General features: G+C 45.2%; 1 protein-coding gene across 3 annotated transcripts; it reads left to right on the forward strand.

The window, feature by feature from the left end:
- Positions 1-5,952: 5,952 nt before the first annotated feature.
- NR4A2 (nuclear receptor subfamily 4 group A member 2) lies at positions 5,953-14,097 on the forward strand. Of its 3 annotated transcripts, none has more exons than XM_045859718.1 (8): positions 5,953-6,265; positions 7,953-8,075; positions 8,553-9,418; positions 10,190-10,319; positions 10,691-10,854; positions 11,724-11,926; positions 12,304-12,482; positions 12,630-14,097. In XM_045859718.1, exons 3-8 carry the CDS (start codon positions 8,555-8,557, stop codon positions 12,884-12,886), a joined length of 1,797 nt encoding a protein of 598 aa, XP_045715674.1. In that variant the 5' UTR covers positions 5,953-6,265; positions 7,953-8,075; positions 8,553-8,554; the 3' UTR covers positions 12,887-14,097. The 3 variants fall into 3 exon arrangements, with proteins under 3 accessions (XP_045715674.1, XP_045715592.1, XP_045715749.1); XM_045859793.1 differs by lacking the exon at positions 5,953-6,265 and adding an exon at positions 6,398-6,497; XM_045859636.1 differs by lacking the exon at positions 7,953-8,075.
- The last annotated feature ends 657 nt before the right edge of the window (positions 14,098-14,754 follow it).

Genomic DNA, 14,754 nt, shown 5'->3' on the forward strand with positions numbered 1-14,754 from the left:
TGCATTTATTTAATTTGTTTCTTTTTTTTTTTTTAAGCATGTAGCCTGGAATGTTTGTTCTTCTTCTTCTTCTTCTTTTTTTTTTTTTTTTGCTTCACATCATTACTCTGGTACTGCTTGATGTAACTTGATTAGCTCCCTCCCCAGTCATGATTGGTAATTAAAATAGGCATTAAAATTAGTCACTTAGCAATTTTGCTGTTCAATTGGCAATTAAATTACTTAATTGCAATTAAAGTCCTAATTTTAATTGGCAAAATGATAGATGTAGATTTAAGATAATATGTATAAATACTTTAATAAGTGTCTATATAAGGATTACTTAATTACTCAACTTCAAGTTTATGCTGTTAACTTTAGAACTTTTAAGTGAGCAATGAAATTTATATTACATCTATTCAAAGGATATGGTAATTAGATTTATTACTTATCACTCTAAGAGTCCTTGCTATAAGTTACTTTTGTAGTGTTAAAATTGTAGGCTTAATAACTGCAGAATTATGATGAGAAAATAGGCATATATATGTTTGTCATATATATAAATATTGTATCTTTATTTTTTATTAAATTGAGAGGTTCCTATCCACCAGGTAGTCTGAGGAAAAAAATCTAAAGTGGTTACCTTACGATTAAAAGTACAACAAAAACTAGCCAGCTAAGATATACACATAAAAACAGTTGCAAAGTGTATGTATTTTATCAGCTTAAAGAAAGTACTATATAATACTGTTATGGTTGCTAATGTTAATAGCTACTTTTAAAATTTCAAGTGTCCTAGATATTTTCTTGCATATAGCGACTTATTTTCAGAATCTTCAAATAAATGCCTTTTAGAATTTTGTACATTGTAATGACTCCCATGTTTACTGAAAGTTGCAATGAAGTAAATCTTAAACCAAAGTTATACTTCCTTGCTTAATAAAAAAAAATGTTACAGAAGAAAATATTTGTGGTTGCTAGGGGCTGGGAGGAGAGGAACAGGAAGAGTTATTGTTTAATGGTATAGAATTGTAGTTTTTTTAAGCTGAAAAGTTATGAGGATGGATGATGGTGATGGGTGCCCAACACTGTGAATGTATTTAAAACCACTTGAACTATATGCACTTAAAAATGATTAAGATGGTAAACTTTGTTACGTGTATTTTACCACAATAAAAAAGAAAATGTTGTGGTTAATTTAAAAGCAAATATTTAGAAGACAGTTACCCAGACTTAAACATTAGAAAAAAAGACAAAGGATTCTTATTATGCAAAATACTTTTTGAGTGGCATGAGGTTTAACCATATGTTCATTTTTATCATTTTAATTTCTAAGTGGATGGTTCTAGAAAAAAGTCCTGTTTTCTTCTTCACATCTTTACACATTTCTAGAACTGGGTTCTGAATCAAAGACAGACTTTTAAAAGTTTTTGCATTAAGTGGTTTTTGGTGAAAATGGGCTGAGTAAAACTGAGTAAAAGCCACAGCTACCCAAAGTGTGAATATTAGCTAGCAACTGACTTGTTCTCTAAGCATCCTGTAAAAAGGAACACATTATTGGTTGATTAATGTCCTGTTAATGCAAATGAAATGGCTAAAGCAAAAAAAAAATAAACTTAATATTCAAAAAGGATTTTGTATTTTCAGAAACAGATTTTTTCAAAGTGAAAATTTCTTCTATCAATAAAGTAAAACTTCCTGCCAAATGACAACACTGCCATGAATGTTTGTTCAAATATAACATCAAATATATATATCTCATTTTAATGCTTAAAATAGATTACATTAAGTAATTTTATTCTGAAATATCCTAGAGCTACCTTGACTTTTACAATATGAGTTATGTATATTCACTGTATTTGAATTGTAGAGGCTACTCTGAGTTCATTTTGGGAGGCTAGTGAAATAAATCCCTAAAGGCCCCTTTTCCATGCATTAAAATAGAAAATCCTATGGGATTACATTCATGTTTGCTTTCTAAATTATACCAAAAGCTCAGTTTTATTAAGTATAATCTGTCTACCCATGCACAAAATAAAATACTTTGGTTTAGATGTGAGTGTATGTGTTATTTACATTGATTTTATAAGAATATTCATCCATACATGTGCCAACATGTAATGCCTAATATTGGTTAGTATAGTAAAAGATAATACCATAACATTACTTTCCTAAATGCTTTTCTGAGTTCATCTAATAGTAGTATATATTGATAGGAATAACTATCTTTAAAGTTATTTTATTGGTTTCAAAAAAGATCTGTTTAAGGATAATACCAACTTTCACTCCAATTTAGTTTATATTGTTAAGAAAATAGACCATCAATAGCGGGTAACTTTACATATTTATACATGGCAATAATTTAAAGTTATATCAGATGATAGGCCCTAAAATATTATTGTCTTTTTAATTGAATTATGAAATAGTTTATATTCAAGAATCTATTTACGTTCAAGAACATAGAAGGGTTGCAGTTATATAAATGCAGAATTTCAGTTACCTTTGGCCTAAAGCATCACTTTAAACATTTTCTAAAAGGTTTTTCAGTTGTGCATTTTGACTCCATTATATGTGTAATTAAACCTCAATGCACAAAAAGCATTTTCTTATGTACTAGCAAATATACCCACAGGAATCCTCTTCTAAACTATAATTTATTTAAACATGTAATCATAGGATTTTTAAAACATTCTTTCATTTTTCCAAACTGTTTGCCAATTTGAACTGTTTGGTGATAAATTGAGAGATTTTATTACTATTTTGATCCCCCCCCCTCCCGTCCCTTGTGACCTAGCAGGGAGTTAAACAGGAGCAGGAGGAAATAAAGAAAATCTACTGTAAACCTAATTCCATGTGTTAAACTGTTTCCCTTTACCAGACAAACAGAAGAGAATCACAGATTTGTAGATATTTATGAATGCCATTACAGTTTGAATAGTTGGGCCTGCAGCATGCTCTCCTCCGGATAGGCCTAAGTAGTGATAGCTGTATTGGGGGGGTGGGGGGGAGGGGCGTCTGTGTGTGTGTGTGTGTGTGTGTGTGTGGTGTGTTTGTGTGTGTGTTATCTTCCTGAACGTTGTAGAGTCAGGCCCCCTACTGACAGGATCAGTCAATTACAGACGTGGGCATTTCTACTGAGTCTTACTTCCATTAGAATCAGGTGGGAACACAGGAATATGGAGTTTTGACAGTAGTCCTTCTTTACACTTTCTGATGCCTGTGCTCAATCCTTTCCACCCTTTGCATATCCGAGCCCTACCAAAAACGCCAACCCAAGAAGTAGCTTATTTGATAATTGGTTTAAATGAGTGTTTCAGTCTTGCATCTGGTGTGTTTTCCTAAGAAGTAATGCTTCCCAGGTACTAGTTCTCTTCCCAGAGAACTCTTTCACGGATTGTAGCATTGGAGGAAATAAGTCCACCTCTTCTCTCTTTTTAATGTTATATTTAAACACGCCACTCCAAGTTATTAATAATTGTTACAATAAGCTGCTGTGAAAACTGCCTCTCCATCTTGGGTGCATTAAGACTTGGGCAAAGGCTAGGTTATCAGACTCCACAGGTTGCAGTTATCGAGCAATGAACCACAGTATGGATTCCTTGGAGCTCACTCTTAAGAACTCCAGAACACTTTTCCACTCCAGGGGAAAATTCTCAACTTGTCCTGAGACTCAACCCAGGCTTAAGTGTTTTGTTTTTTTAAAGACAGTAACGGTGGAGGAGCATGTGGAGGAAATGCATCTACTTAAATGTGCCTTTTTGTGTATGAAGGGTAATGGTTACAACCTTAAAAGTTCTCCCAGCCTGTGCTTTCCTAGGAATATATTTTAAAAACAATAACTGCCAACCCAGCGTGGCTGTGCTTGATTTTCCGATTGCCCGAAAATAGCGGCTAGGAGCCTGCCCTACTGCTGGGATCAGGGAAAGCTCCCCTCGGGCGCGCCCTGCTCCCGGGCGGAAGGGGAAGGGAACCCGGGAGGGCGCCACCGAGCCAGAGCTGCTATTTTGGGCCCAGCCGCGCGGGTGCGTCAATGCCTGAGCCCCTGCGTCACCGCCACCCCCACCCCTTTCCTTCTCCCCGGCTCTCCAAACTCTCACTTTTTCCCTTTCGTTCGCGTGGAATCGATTCTGCCCACGGGGCTCTGACGCTACCGAGCTCATTCTAATAAACTATTCTTCGCTCTCCTCCCCTAATCCCCCTACTCACACACCCTCACTCGCCACCACAAGTACCTCCGCCCCCCAACACACACACACACACACACACACACATTCACACAAGCACACACACTTCCTGGTTTACTTTTTTTTTTCCCCCTCGAGCCCGCTCTAGCACAGCTGAGCTGCAGCGGCAGTGGCGGCGGCAGCAGCAGCGGCAGTAGCAACATCTGGGGAAAACTTAAGGTGGTCACGTAGGATTTCCCGAGGCTGTGGCACTGGAGAGCCTGCGGCTTCCCGGGGCAGTCTCAGTGCACCTGATGGCTTCGCCTCTCCGGCCGCTGGGAAGCAGGAGGCAGCAGGAGGAGGCAGGAGCGGGCAAAGGCAGGGGTGCAGATTAGACCTGAGCGGCTCGGAAGCGCCAGTAGTGCCAAGGCGCTTTCGGCCCATACTGGTAACACGAGGATGGTGGGGGGCGGGGAGTTGCCGAGGGGCCCCAGCGGCCTGGAAGCCAGCCCCGCCGAGGGAGGAGGGGCGGCTTCAACTTTCAGCCCCACAGGAGAAGCCCTCTTAGGCCCGGCCAGGTCAGGCCGAGGGACTGGCAAGGGGGTTTGCTCCTGGGAGAATTGGCATTTCCTTTGCTAGAAAGTGCCTTGCGCCCTCAGGGTGGTGGTTGGATTAACTTGCCAAGCGGAGTTGGCGGCGACTCAGAGGGCCGCGGGGCCGAGGCATCCCCACAGCCTTCCAGCCGGCCGGGGCCCCTCTTCTGGGAGGGCTGAACGTGCACCCTTGACGCTTAGCGGGACTGCTCCTCCACCTGCCCTTCAGGTTTTGTCTTTCCTTCAGGGCTCTCACATGGAGGCTGTGAGAGCCCTTGTGCTCCAGAGGAGGGTCAATATATTTCCTTAAAATTCGTGGAAGGATAGGAGTTGATCGGCACCGAGGAATGTCGAAAGTACTAGAGTTAGCAAATGGTGAGATTAGAGCATCTTTCTGCAGAAGGCGCACCTGTTGCCCGCACCGGCTGCCTTGTCTGTGAAAGGAAAGTGGCCTCACTCTGACTTTTGGGGTTCTTCAAGGGCTGGGCCTCTCTTTCTCTCTCCACTCTGTTCCCCACGCACACGTCCTCTATTGCACGTGAGCATTGCAAGGAAAGAAGGAAACACAAATTAGCTCCTTCCATCTCAGACTCCGAGAGCTCCGAGAGAGAGAGAGAGAGAGAGAGAGAGAGAGAGAGAGGGAATATAAATATGCCAGAGGAGGAGGTGGCGGCCTGGGACAGGAAAAGGGAGAAGAAGAGGATACACCGCGCTAGGAAAATCCCACTCCAATTGCCTAAGCCCTCGGAGCATCTCGTGCCAGGGGGCATCTGTACTCTCTTCCGCTAATGGGGGTGACGATTGTGGGTGGGTGAGGTTAGGGAGCTGCCAGGCACACCCCATCCTTACGATTCCAGGTGCTGGCTACCTGGCCCACACGAGGGTTCCTTTCCGCCCAGGCTTTTGTTGCACCGTCCCCCACATGTGAGAGGCCAGGCAGCAGCAGTGGCGCGGGATTTGGGGGAGGTGGGTGAGATGTCGCTCTGTGGGCTGCATGGACCAGAGTGGAGAGGTCACACCTCTTTCGGAAAACACGCGCGCGCGCGCGCACACACACACACACACACACACACACACACACACACAAACCCCAAGCTGGCTACCAAGGTGAACCCAGAATGGTTCCCACCTTAAAATCAGCCCTGCTCGTGACGTCAGGTCGGAAATATACCAAAGCGAGCGCGGGCCAGGAGTCCGGGGAGCGCGGCGGCGCGGCTATTGGGCGACGGGCCTCTGACGCGCGCTGACGCGCGGAGACTTTAGGTGCATGTTGGCAGCGGCAGCGCGAGCCACATAAACAAAGGCACATTGGACGCCAGGGCCAGTCCTCCAGGAGGCTCGCGCAAAGCTCCGCGGTCCTGCTCGCCAGTCCAGCCGGCCGCCTTCCCCTGCTCCCTCCAGGCTCTCGGCGTCTCCGCACCCTTCGCCCCTCTCGCCCACCCTCCCGGACCTTGCGCCCGGAGTACCAGAGGGAACTACACTTCGGCGGAGTTGAATGAATGAAGAAAGAAGTGGAGAACTCCTAAATGAGTAGGTGACGCCGGTGCAGCTCGCGTTTTTTAATCCTTTCTTCTTTTGCATGTCTCTTCTTTCCACATCTGTGGTACAGGTTTTCTGGAATTGGGCATCAGAGGCGCGAAACGCGATGGGGCAGGAGGATGGGGAGGAGGTGACGCGCAGTTACGGAGGGCATTTGTCCGAACACCACCTTTGGCACTAGCGGGGAGTTGGCCCCCAACAGAGATTTCCAGGCTCCTCATTGGTAGGCATGAAGGGAGACTCGCATAGTTTGGGGAGCTAGGGACTTGCCCGCGGAAATAAATGTGCGCAAAGTTTGCTCTGAGCGCGGAATTGGTTGTCATCTTTGGACACGGAGACTCCAAATTCTGTGTATTCGAGGGGCCTGGACACTGCCCACAAAGTGACACGGAGAGAGAAAGTGCTTCAGTTTATGTGTTGCTTGGGAACTGTGTCACCGCTGCTGGCCAGTGTGCCAGTGTTTCCTGGGTATTGTTGAGTAAGGAAGGGGGTGGGGTGGGGTGGGGTAGAGTGTCCTGTTACTAAGTTGACTGAAATGTCTGGTTTTGATATATGCCGAGCTTGTGTATGTGAGTGTGTCAGAGACAAACAGAGGGAATATGTAAAGAGTACAGTTATGAAGCTGTGAAATAATTAGGGGGGTAATAACCAGCACAGACACGTCTCTCAAGTCTGTGAGGGTCAAGAATCTCCTTTCTTTCTACTTATTTTAAGTTAACCTCTCTCCATTAATGAAGCAAGATCCTTAAAGGGGAGGGGGGCAAAGAGAACAGGAGTGGATGTTTGGCTTTCTTTTTCATTAGTAATAAGATTGTCTATGGTGTAGAATTCCTTCCAAGTAGGAACATTTGAAAATTACTAGGATACACGAATACCTTGCTCCAGTAAGTGGTCAGATTGTGGCAGGCTGTATAGGGAAGGTGTTCAGCTTGCTATGTTGGGAATCACTTCCAACATTGGTGCCAGTACCAGATAAGCAGCATTGCTCTCTCTCTCTGCAATGGATCTAAAATGCTCCTAAGATGCCCCTCTTTCCACCCCTTGGCCATTAAAAATGTTGAAGGATAAGTTTCCTGGAAAAGTGAATGCCAGTTCACCTGTTTCCCCAATCCCAGTGCTCTGTCAAACGCATGTTCATGTTGACTTCAGCGCTGCCCAGGCCTTTCTAACATTTTGTATCTCAAAGGGGTGGAGGGAGAGGCTTCCTCATTTTATATTCTTGACATCTACTTTCTTCTCCCCTCCCAAAAGAAAAGCCAGTTTCACCATGGGGGGTGGAACAGAGAAGGTTCTAATGCTGTATTTTATTAATCTCTAGTTTCTTCTTTTTGGGTCTGAATTAAACTAAAATGGAATGACACTCCCTTCCACCCCCCATACACCCTACCAAAAGGGCCAATTTATTACATCATAAGAATTAAACAAGTTCATGGAATACCTTTGCTTTTTCAGAACCTTCTCTCTGCCAGGATTTACACAGTGCAATGGGTGGCATGTCCTGTTGTTTTCAGCCATCTCTTTTACACATTTATGTTAACTGCTAGGTTTGATGAAGGCTGCACACAATTACCAATGAAACAATCATGGAGGGCATAGAAAGGCCTGCCTGGTGAGTCTACAGATGCCTGGCTGAATCTGTCCAGAATGTCACCCTGAAGCTTTCTGTGTCTGTTTTCAGGGAGGAGATCTGACAGGCTGGACTCCCCATTGCTTTTCTAAAATCTTGGAAACTTTAGCCTTCATTGAATTACGACACTGTCCACCTTTAATTCCCTTGAAAACGCCTGTAATTCGGCTGAAGGTTAGTGCAACTTGATTTCTCCCCCACCCGCACTCCATTCCCTAAATATCAGGACAAGGGGCAATGCGATCTTCTCCAGCAAACCCGGTAACTTAAGGTTTTCCAACTCTTCACCTTTGGGAACAACTTTCTCATTGTGCAGGTTAATTTCATTTCTTGAATGAATTTGCTGAACCTGAGCTTCTGAGGAAAGGCTCATTTGAGCAGGATTGTCCTCCTCAAAATGAAAGGGGGTTGATGGCGGGGGGCGTTTGGAAATAGCTGGGCTTTCTAGCTCTGGGTCTTTATTTGACCAGCCTTTCCACACCCTGCACAGTTTTGCCCTCTAAGCATTCGTGCTCTCCACCCTTCCCCTCGCGCCCCTACACCTCTTTGACTGCCGCGGGCTGCCAGTGTAGCTCCAGATGTACCTGAGCCCGGGAGAAAGTGTTCAGTTGCCCAGGCTGAGTGTATATTATTACCCTGTTTCATTTCCAGCCATGCCTTGTGTTCAGGCGCAGTATGGGTCCTCGCCTCAAGGAGCCAGCCCCGCTTCTCAGAGCTACAGTTACCACTCTTCGGGAGAATACAGCTCCGATTTCTTAACTCCAGAGTTTGTCAAGTTTAGCATGGACCTCACCAACACTGAAATCACTGCCACCACTTCTCTCCCCAGCTTCAGTACCTTTATGGACAACTACAGCACAGGCTACGACGTCAAGCCACCTTGCTTGTACCAAATGCCCCTGTCCGGACAGCAGTCTTCCATTAAAGTAGAAGACATTCAGATGCACAACTACCAGCAACACAGCCACCTGCCCCCCCAGTCCGAGGAGATGATGCCGCACTCCGGGTCGGTTTACTACAAGCCCTCCTCGCCCCCAACGTCCACCACCCCGGGCTTCCAGGTTCAGCACAGCCCCATGTGGGATGACCCAGGCTCCCTCCACAACTTCCACCAGAACTACGTGGCTACCACGCACATGATCGAGCAGAGGAAAACGCCTGTCTCCCGCCTCTCCCTCTTCTCCTTTAAGCAGTCGCCCCCCGGTACCCCTGTGTCTAGCTGCCAGATGCGCTTCGACGGGCCCCTGCACGTCCCCATGAACCCGGAGCCGGCGGGCAGCCACCACGTTGTGGACGGGCAGACCTTTGCTGTGCCCAACCCCATCCGGAAGCCCGCGTCCATGGGCTTCCCGGGTCTGCAGATTGGCCACGCCTCGCAGCTGCTCGACACACAGGTGCCCTCGCCGCCGTCGCGGGGCTCCCCCTCCAACGAGGGGCTGTGCGCTGTCTGCGGCGACAACGCGGCCTGCCAGCACTACGGAGTGCGCACCTGTGAGGGCTGCAAAGGTTTCTTTAAGGTGAGCAAGGCCAGGACGGAGGAGTCAGGTAGAGGCCCCCTAGGTCCGGGAGCCTGGACGTGCGGTCTCCACCTTGGTGCAGGCAGCTCAGGCCCAGCTTGTCCCGGAAAGTTCAACTCCCAGGGTCCGCAGAGGTCGTGGTGGGGGCAGCCGAGTGCCTGAGATAAGGAAGTAGGGAGACCGGGAGATCCGGGGTCGCATCCCCTGCATGAAGCCACCCGGCAGGCCCCCACCCCAAGTTGCTGGAGCGGGAGTTGGAAGAGGGTCATTTGCATGTGCTCGGAGCTGTCTTCTCTGTTCAGATTGAAATTGGTTAGGACAGAGAACCGTGTCTGAGCTAACCAAGTGGAACAGAATTCCCTATGGTCAAATTAAGTGATCTCTTTATTTCGCCATCCTGATTGAATAATCTTATCATTTTAAATAGAGAAGGTCTCCAAGGAATGTAAATAATATGAATGCCCACGGATTTGTATTTACTGAACGTCTCCTTCTCCTTCTCTTGGCATATAAAACACAGCAAGGAGAGGCAAGGTTAGCTCAAATGTTAACGCTATCAATTTTCTTCTGTAACATGCCCTGGGGGAGGAAAAAGAAAAGAAAGAGAAAGGAAAAAGAAAATAAATAAAAAGGAGTTGCGTATATGTGTTTGTTTGGGGAAGGTAGTGTAGACTCCAACAGTTCAGAAATTGTCTCTGGATTGCTTCTGTTGCTGGTTTTCAAGAGAAAAATAATTTCGGTCTCTATTGTCTTTTTTTTTTTTTTTTGCAGCGCACGGTACAAAAAAATGCGAAATACGTTTGTTTAGCAAATAAAAACTGCCCAGTGGACAAGCGGCGTCGCAATCGCTGTCAGTACTGCCGATTTCAGAAGTGCCTGGCTGTCGGGATGGTCAAAGAAGGTAGGTCGGCCACTTGGCCGACTCCGCCGTCTGTGCTCTTGGGAAACCGCTGCCCCTACCCCAACCCCGCTCTCCACTGCCAGAGCCGGGGGTCTCCTGGCCCCCAACCCGCGTCTGGCCTCCAGGAACCCGCAGCTTCCCCAGCCTGTCCTAGAGGAAGCAGCCAGGCCCTTCTCCTTTTAACCATATGATTCATTTGGAAGAGGACAAAAAACAAACCAGTACTTTTTTTTTCCAAGCAGCGGGGTCTCAGCAGCCCGGCCCGTTGCCTGCGGCTGTGGCCTTCCCCCCGGGAGGGGCCGAAGGAGGGGCCAAGGCGGCTGCTGGGTCCTGCTTGGCCGGTCGGCACTAACCCGGCTCTTTCTTTGCAGTGGTTCGAACGGACAGTTTAAAAGGTCGGAGAGGTCGTTTACCCTCGAAACCGAAGAGCCCACAGGATCCCTCTCCCCCCTCGCCCCCGGTGAGTCTGATCAGCGCCCTCGTCAGGGCCCATGTCGACTCCAACCCGGCTATGACCAGCCTGGACTATTCCAGGGTAAGAAGCTGGTGGGGGGTATCATGTGGACAAACGGACAGATGGGCAGGAACCCCTCCCCACTCCCATCACTAACCCCAGACTCCAGAGATTAAAGGAGGCAGGCAAGGCTGTGGCGTCACAGTTCTGGGCAGAGCCACAGACCAGTGTAGACATGAAGACCTTGCAGAGGAGGGAAGAAAAGTTAGGGCACGGTGGTCAAATCTCTTCCAGCCCCTTTCTCCTGACCATGCTACACACATACTCAGGTATTAATGCTTCTGATGCCAAAACCAGAGGCAGTGTGAAAACCCCCATTGGATTTTATTCCCAATCTTCCACAGTGGTGCTTTAATCCTCATCCTCTCTGGCACATCAGGGTGGGGCATGCCTGCTTGGGGATCGGGAAAGGGAATGAGAGAGGGTCTAAGGAATGGCAGTGCAGTGGAGTGTCAGGAGGTCAGAGTCCTATTTCACCCCAGCTGTGAGGAATGTGTGGGCTTTAATTGGAGGAAGTATATCGGGCAAACCTAGAAGTCACTGCAATTTTATTAAGATTTGCAAAGGGCGTCTGCTCAAGACCCACTCTGGGACTGGCATGAATACTAACATGTCAATTGTTTTGTGGAGATAAGAGTGAACATTTCCCAGGGCTGGATGGCACTGTATTTAGTCTGTATGGAAATGGTAATTTACATATTTAAAGTGGCGACCTCATAGCACCATCCCTAATTGAATTAATTGCCCCGGAACATCTAATTTCCCTACTGGTCAGAGAGAGGTTTAATTGTTATAAAAACCTGGCTCCACTACTAGAAACGGGGTTAGCAATTTCACGGGTTATATATTTTAGAGAACCTCATTAAGTGCTTTTTAAAATGAAATTCCAGTTCCAGGCGAACCCTGACTATCAGATGAGTGGAGATGACACCCAGCATATCCAACAATTCTATGATCTCCTGACTGGCTCCATGGAGATCATCAGGGGCTGGGCCGAGAAGATTCCGGGCTTCGCTGACCTGCCCAAAGCCGACCAGGACCTGCTTTTTGAATCCGCTTTCTTAGAACTGTTTGTGCTGCGATTAGCATACAGGTAAGGGAGGAAGCAATCCAGGCGGCTGAGGGAGAGGGAAGAAAGCAATCGAGACAAGAGAAGAAGGGAGCAAGGAAATAAAAGGAGGGAAGGAGAAAAGGACAGACTAGGGATAAGGAGGGAAAGGACAGTAGAAAAAGATAGAGAAGGGAAGGAGTGAGCCCAGAAGTCTGGGGCAAATGGAGTGGAAGTGGGATAGGGGGCGTTCTTGATTGTTATGATATTGAACTCTTTCAAGGTCCACTGGTCTACATTTTATTAACTCTTCGGTAATTAGGTGCCTCTTAAATCCCTCATTTATTGCTCTTCAAGTAATTAGTTGTTTAGCTTTTCTCTCTCTCTTTTTCTCCCCTCTCTTTCTTTGGTATTAATTGCAGGTCCAACCCAGTGGAGGGTAAACTCATCTTTTGCAATGGGGTGGTCTTGCACAGGTTGCAATGTGTTCGTGGCTTTGGGGAATGGATTGATTCCATTGTTGAATTCTCCTCCAACTTGCAGAATATGAACATCGACATTTCTGCCTTCTCCTGCATTGCTGCCCTGGCTATGGTCACAGGTCAGTAGAACAGGCGCAAGGCACTTCTCCAGAACTGCCCAGTGGGATTTGTCCTGGTTTCCCCTTGCCACGGATTCTACCCTGGTATTGCCAGCTCACTAACCACTTTGTGTATTCCTCTTTTGTTTTTGATTGTGTTTTCTGCAGAGAGACACGGGCTCAAGGAACCCAAGAGAGTGGAAGAACTGCAAAACAAGATTGTAAATTGTCTCAAAGACCACGTGACTTTCAATAATGGGGGGTTGAACCGCCCCAACTATTTGTCCAAACTGTTGGGGAAGCTCCCAGAACTCCGTACCCTTTGTACACAGGGGCTACAGCGCATTTTCTACCTGAAACTGGAAGACTTGGTACCACCACCAGCAATAATTGACAAACTTTTTCTGGACACTTTACCTTTCTAGACCCACTCCCATGCACTTCAAAGGAACTGGAGAAAACCTAAAACTGTCCAGAGGGGGCAAGTTACAAGGGCAGAATTATCCCCTGAGCTGTCTCAGCTCTTGCCAGCCCCCACCCCTTCCATTAAACCCCCGGCCCCTTAATCCCTAAAGGAAAACAAAAAACAAAAACAAAAACTGTTGCTATTTCCTAACCTGCAGGCAGAACCTGAAAGGGCATTTTGGCTCGGGGCATCCTGGATTTAGAACATGGACTACACACAAAACAGTGGTATAAACTTTTTATTATCAGTTTAAAAAGCAGTTTAATGTTCAGAAGAAAGATTCCTAATGTATGATGGAAAATGTTTGGCCACATTTGGTTGTTGCAGTTAAGACAAATGTAATACACACACATACACACACACCATAAGGGGACCCACAAGTATTGCCCTTTAAAAGACTTTAGAGTTTTCTGCTGTAAAGAAAGCTGTAATATATAGTAAAACTAAATGTTGCGTGGGTGGCATGATTTGAAGAAGGCAAAGGCTTGTAAATTTACCCAAATGCAGTTTGGCTTTTTAAATTATTTTGTGCCTATTTATGAATACATATTACAAATTCTAAAAGTTAAGTGTGTTTGCAAAAAAAAAAAAATAACTACACAAAAAAGGGACCAGCATGTTGATTCTAGGTTGAAAATGTTATAGGCACTTGCTACTTCAGTAATGTCTATATTATATAAATAGTATTTCAGACACTATGTAGTCTGTTAGATTTTATAAAGATTGGTAGTTATCTGAGCTTAAACATTTTCTCAAATGTAAAATAGGTGGGCACAAGTATTACACATCTGAAAATCCTGACAAAGGGGACACATAGTGTTTGTAACACCGTCCAACATTCCTTGTTTGTAAGTGTTGTATGTACCGTTGATGTTGATAAAAGAAAGTTTATATCTTGATTATTTTGTTGTCTAAAGCTAAACAAAACTTGCATGCAGCAGCTTTTGACTGTTTCCAGAGTGCTTATAATATACATAACTCCCTGGAAATTACTGAGCACTTTGAAATTTTTTGTTTTTTTTTTAAATGTCTAAAATTGTCAGTTAATATATTATTTTATGTTTGAGTAAGAATTTTAATATTGCCATATTCTGTAGTATTTTTCTTTGTATATTTCCAGTATGGCACATGATATGAGTCACTGCCTTTTTTTCTATGGTGTATGACAGTTAGACACACTGATTTTTTTTCTGATAAATTCTTTCATTGAGAAAGACAATTTTAATGTTTACAACAATAAACTATGTAAATGAACAGAATTTTGTCTTCTTTCTGGGTGAGGGGAAAAAAAGCAACATACATTAGACAGAGTTGATTGATTTGGGATAGGTCACTTATTTAACATCTGAGTTTCAAACTGCCAACCCAGCTCTATGCTGACAAAAGAAATTGGGTAATTGAACTAATTTCCAGAGAACTCAGTACAATATTTTTCTTTAACCAGAATTTTCCAGTGTGCCAACCTACATTGATCAGAAGTGATTAAGACTATCTCAGCTTTTCTGTTAACCTTCCTACAGCTTTCAGAAGAGAGTTCAGGACACCAAGCAGCTTTTGAACTTCTGCAAGTCCAAAGTCTTGTCAAATTTTCATCTTGCACAATGTTGAGGAGGTATCTTTTTAAGATTTAGGAAGCCAACATAGATGTGAAGTGTGTTGTACTTAATCTGGAACTTTTCTAATTCCTCTACTTAATACTGTTGTAAAGATTCTTGGTGGAAGGACCAGCATTTGGGGCCCTTTGGCCTTGGGTCAGTGGCCTTTGGTACAGAGCTGAACTCTGTGGAGGCATTTCTTGCATTTTTTTCTTCTTCGGTGGATAGTGAT

The sequence above is a fragment of the Phyllostomus hastatus genome, unplaced genomic scaffold, assembly GCF_019186645.2.
Source record: "Phyllostomus hastatus isolate PE091 unplaced genomic scaffold, TTU_PhHast_1.1 phas_contig_1, whole genome shotgun sequence".
Lineage (NCBI taxonomy): Eukaryota > Metazoa > Chordata > Mammalia > Chiroptera > Phyllostomidae > Phyllostomus > Phyllostomus hastatus.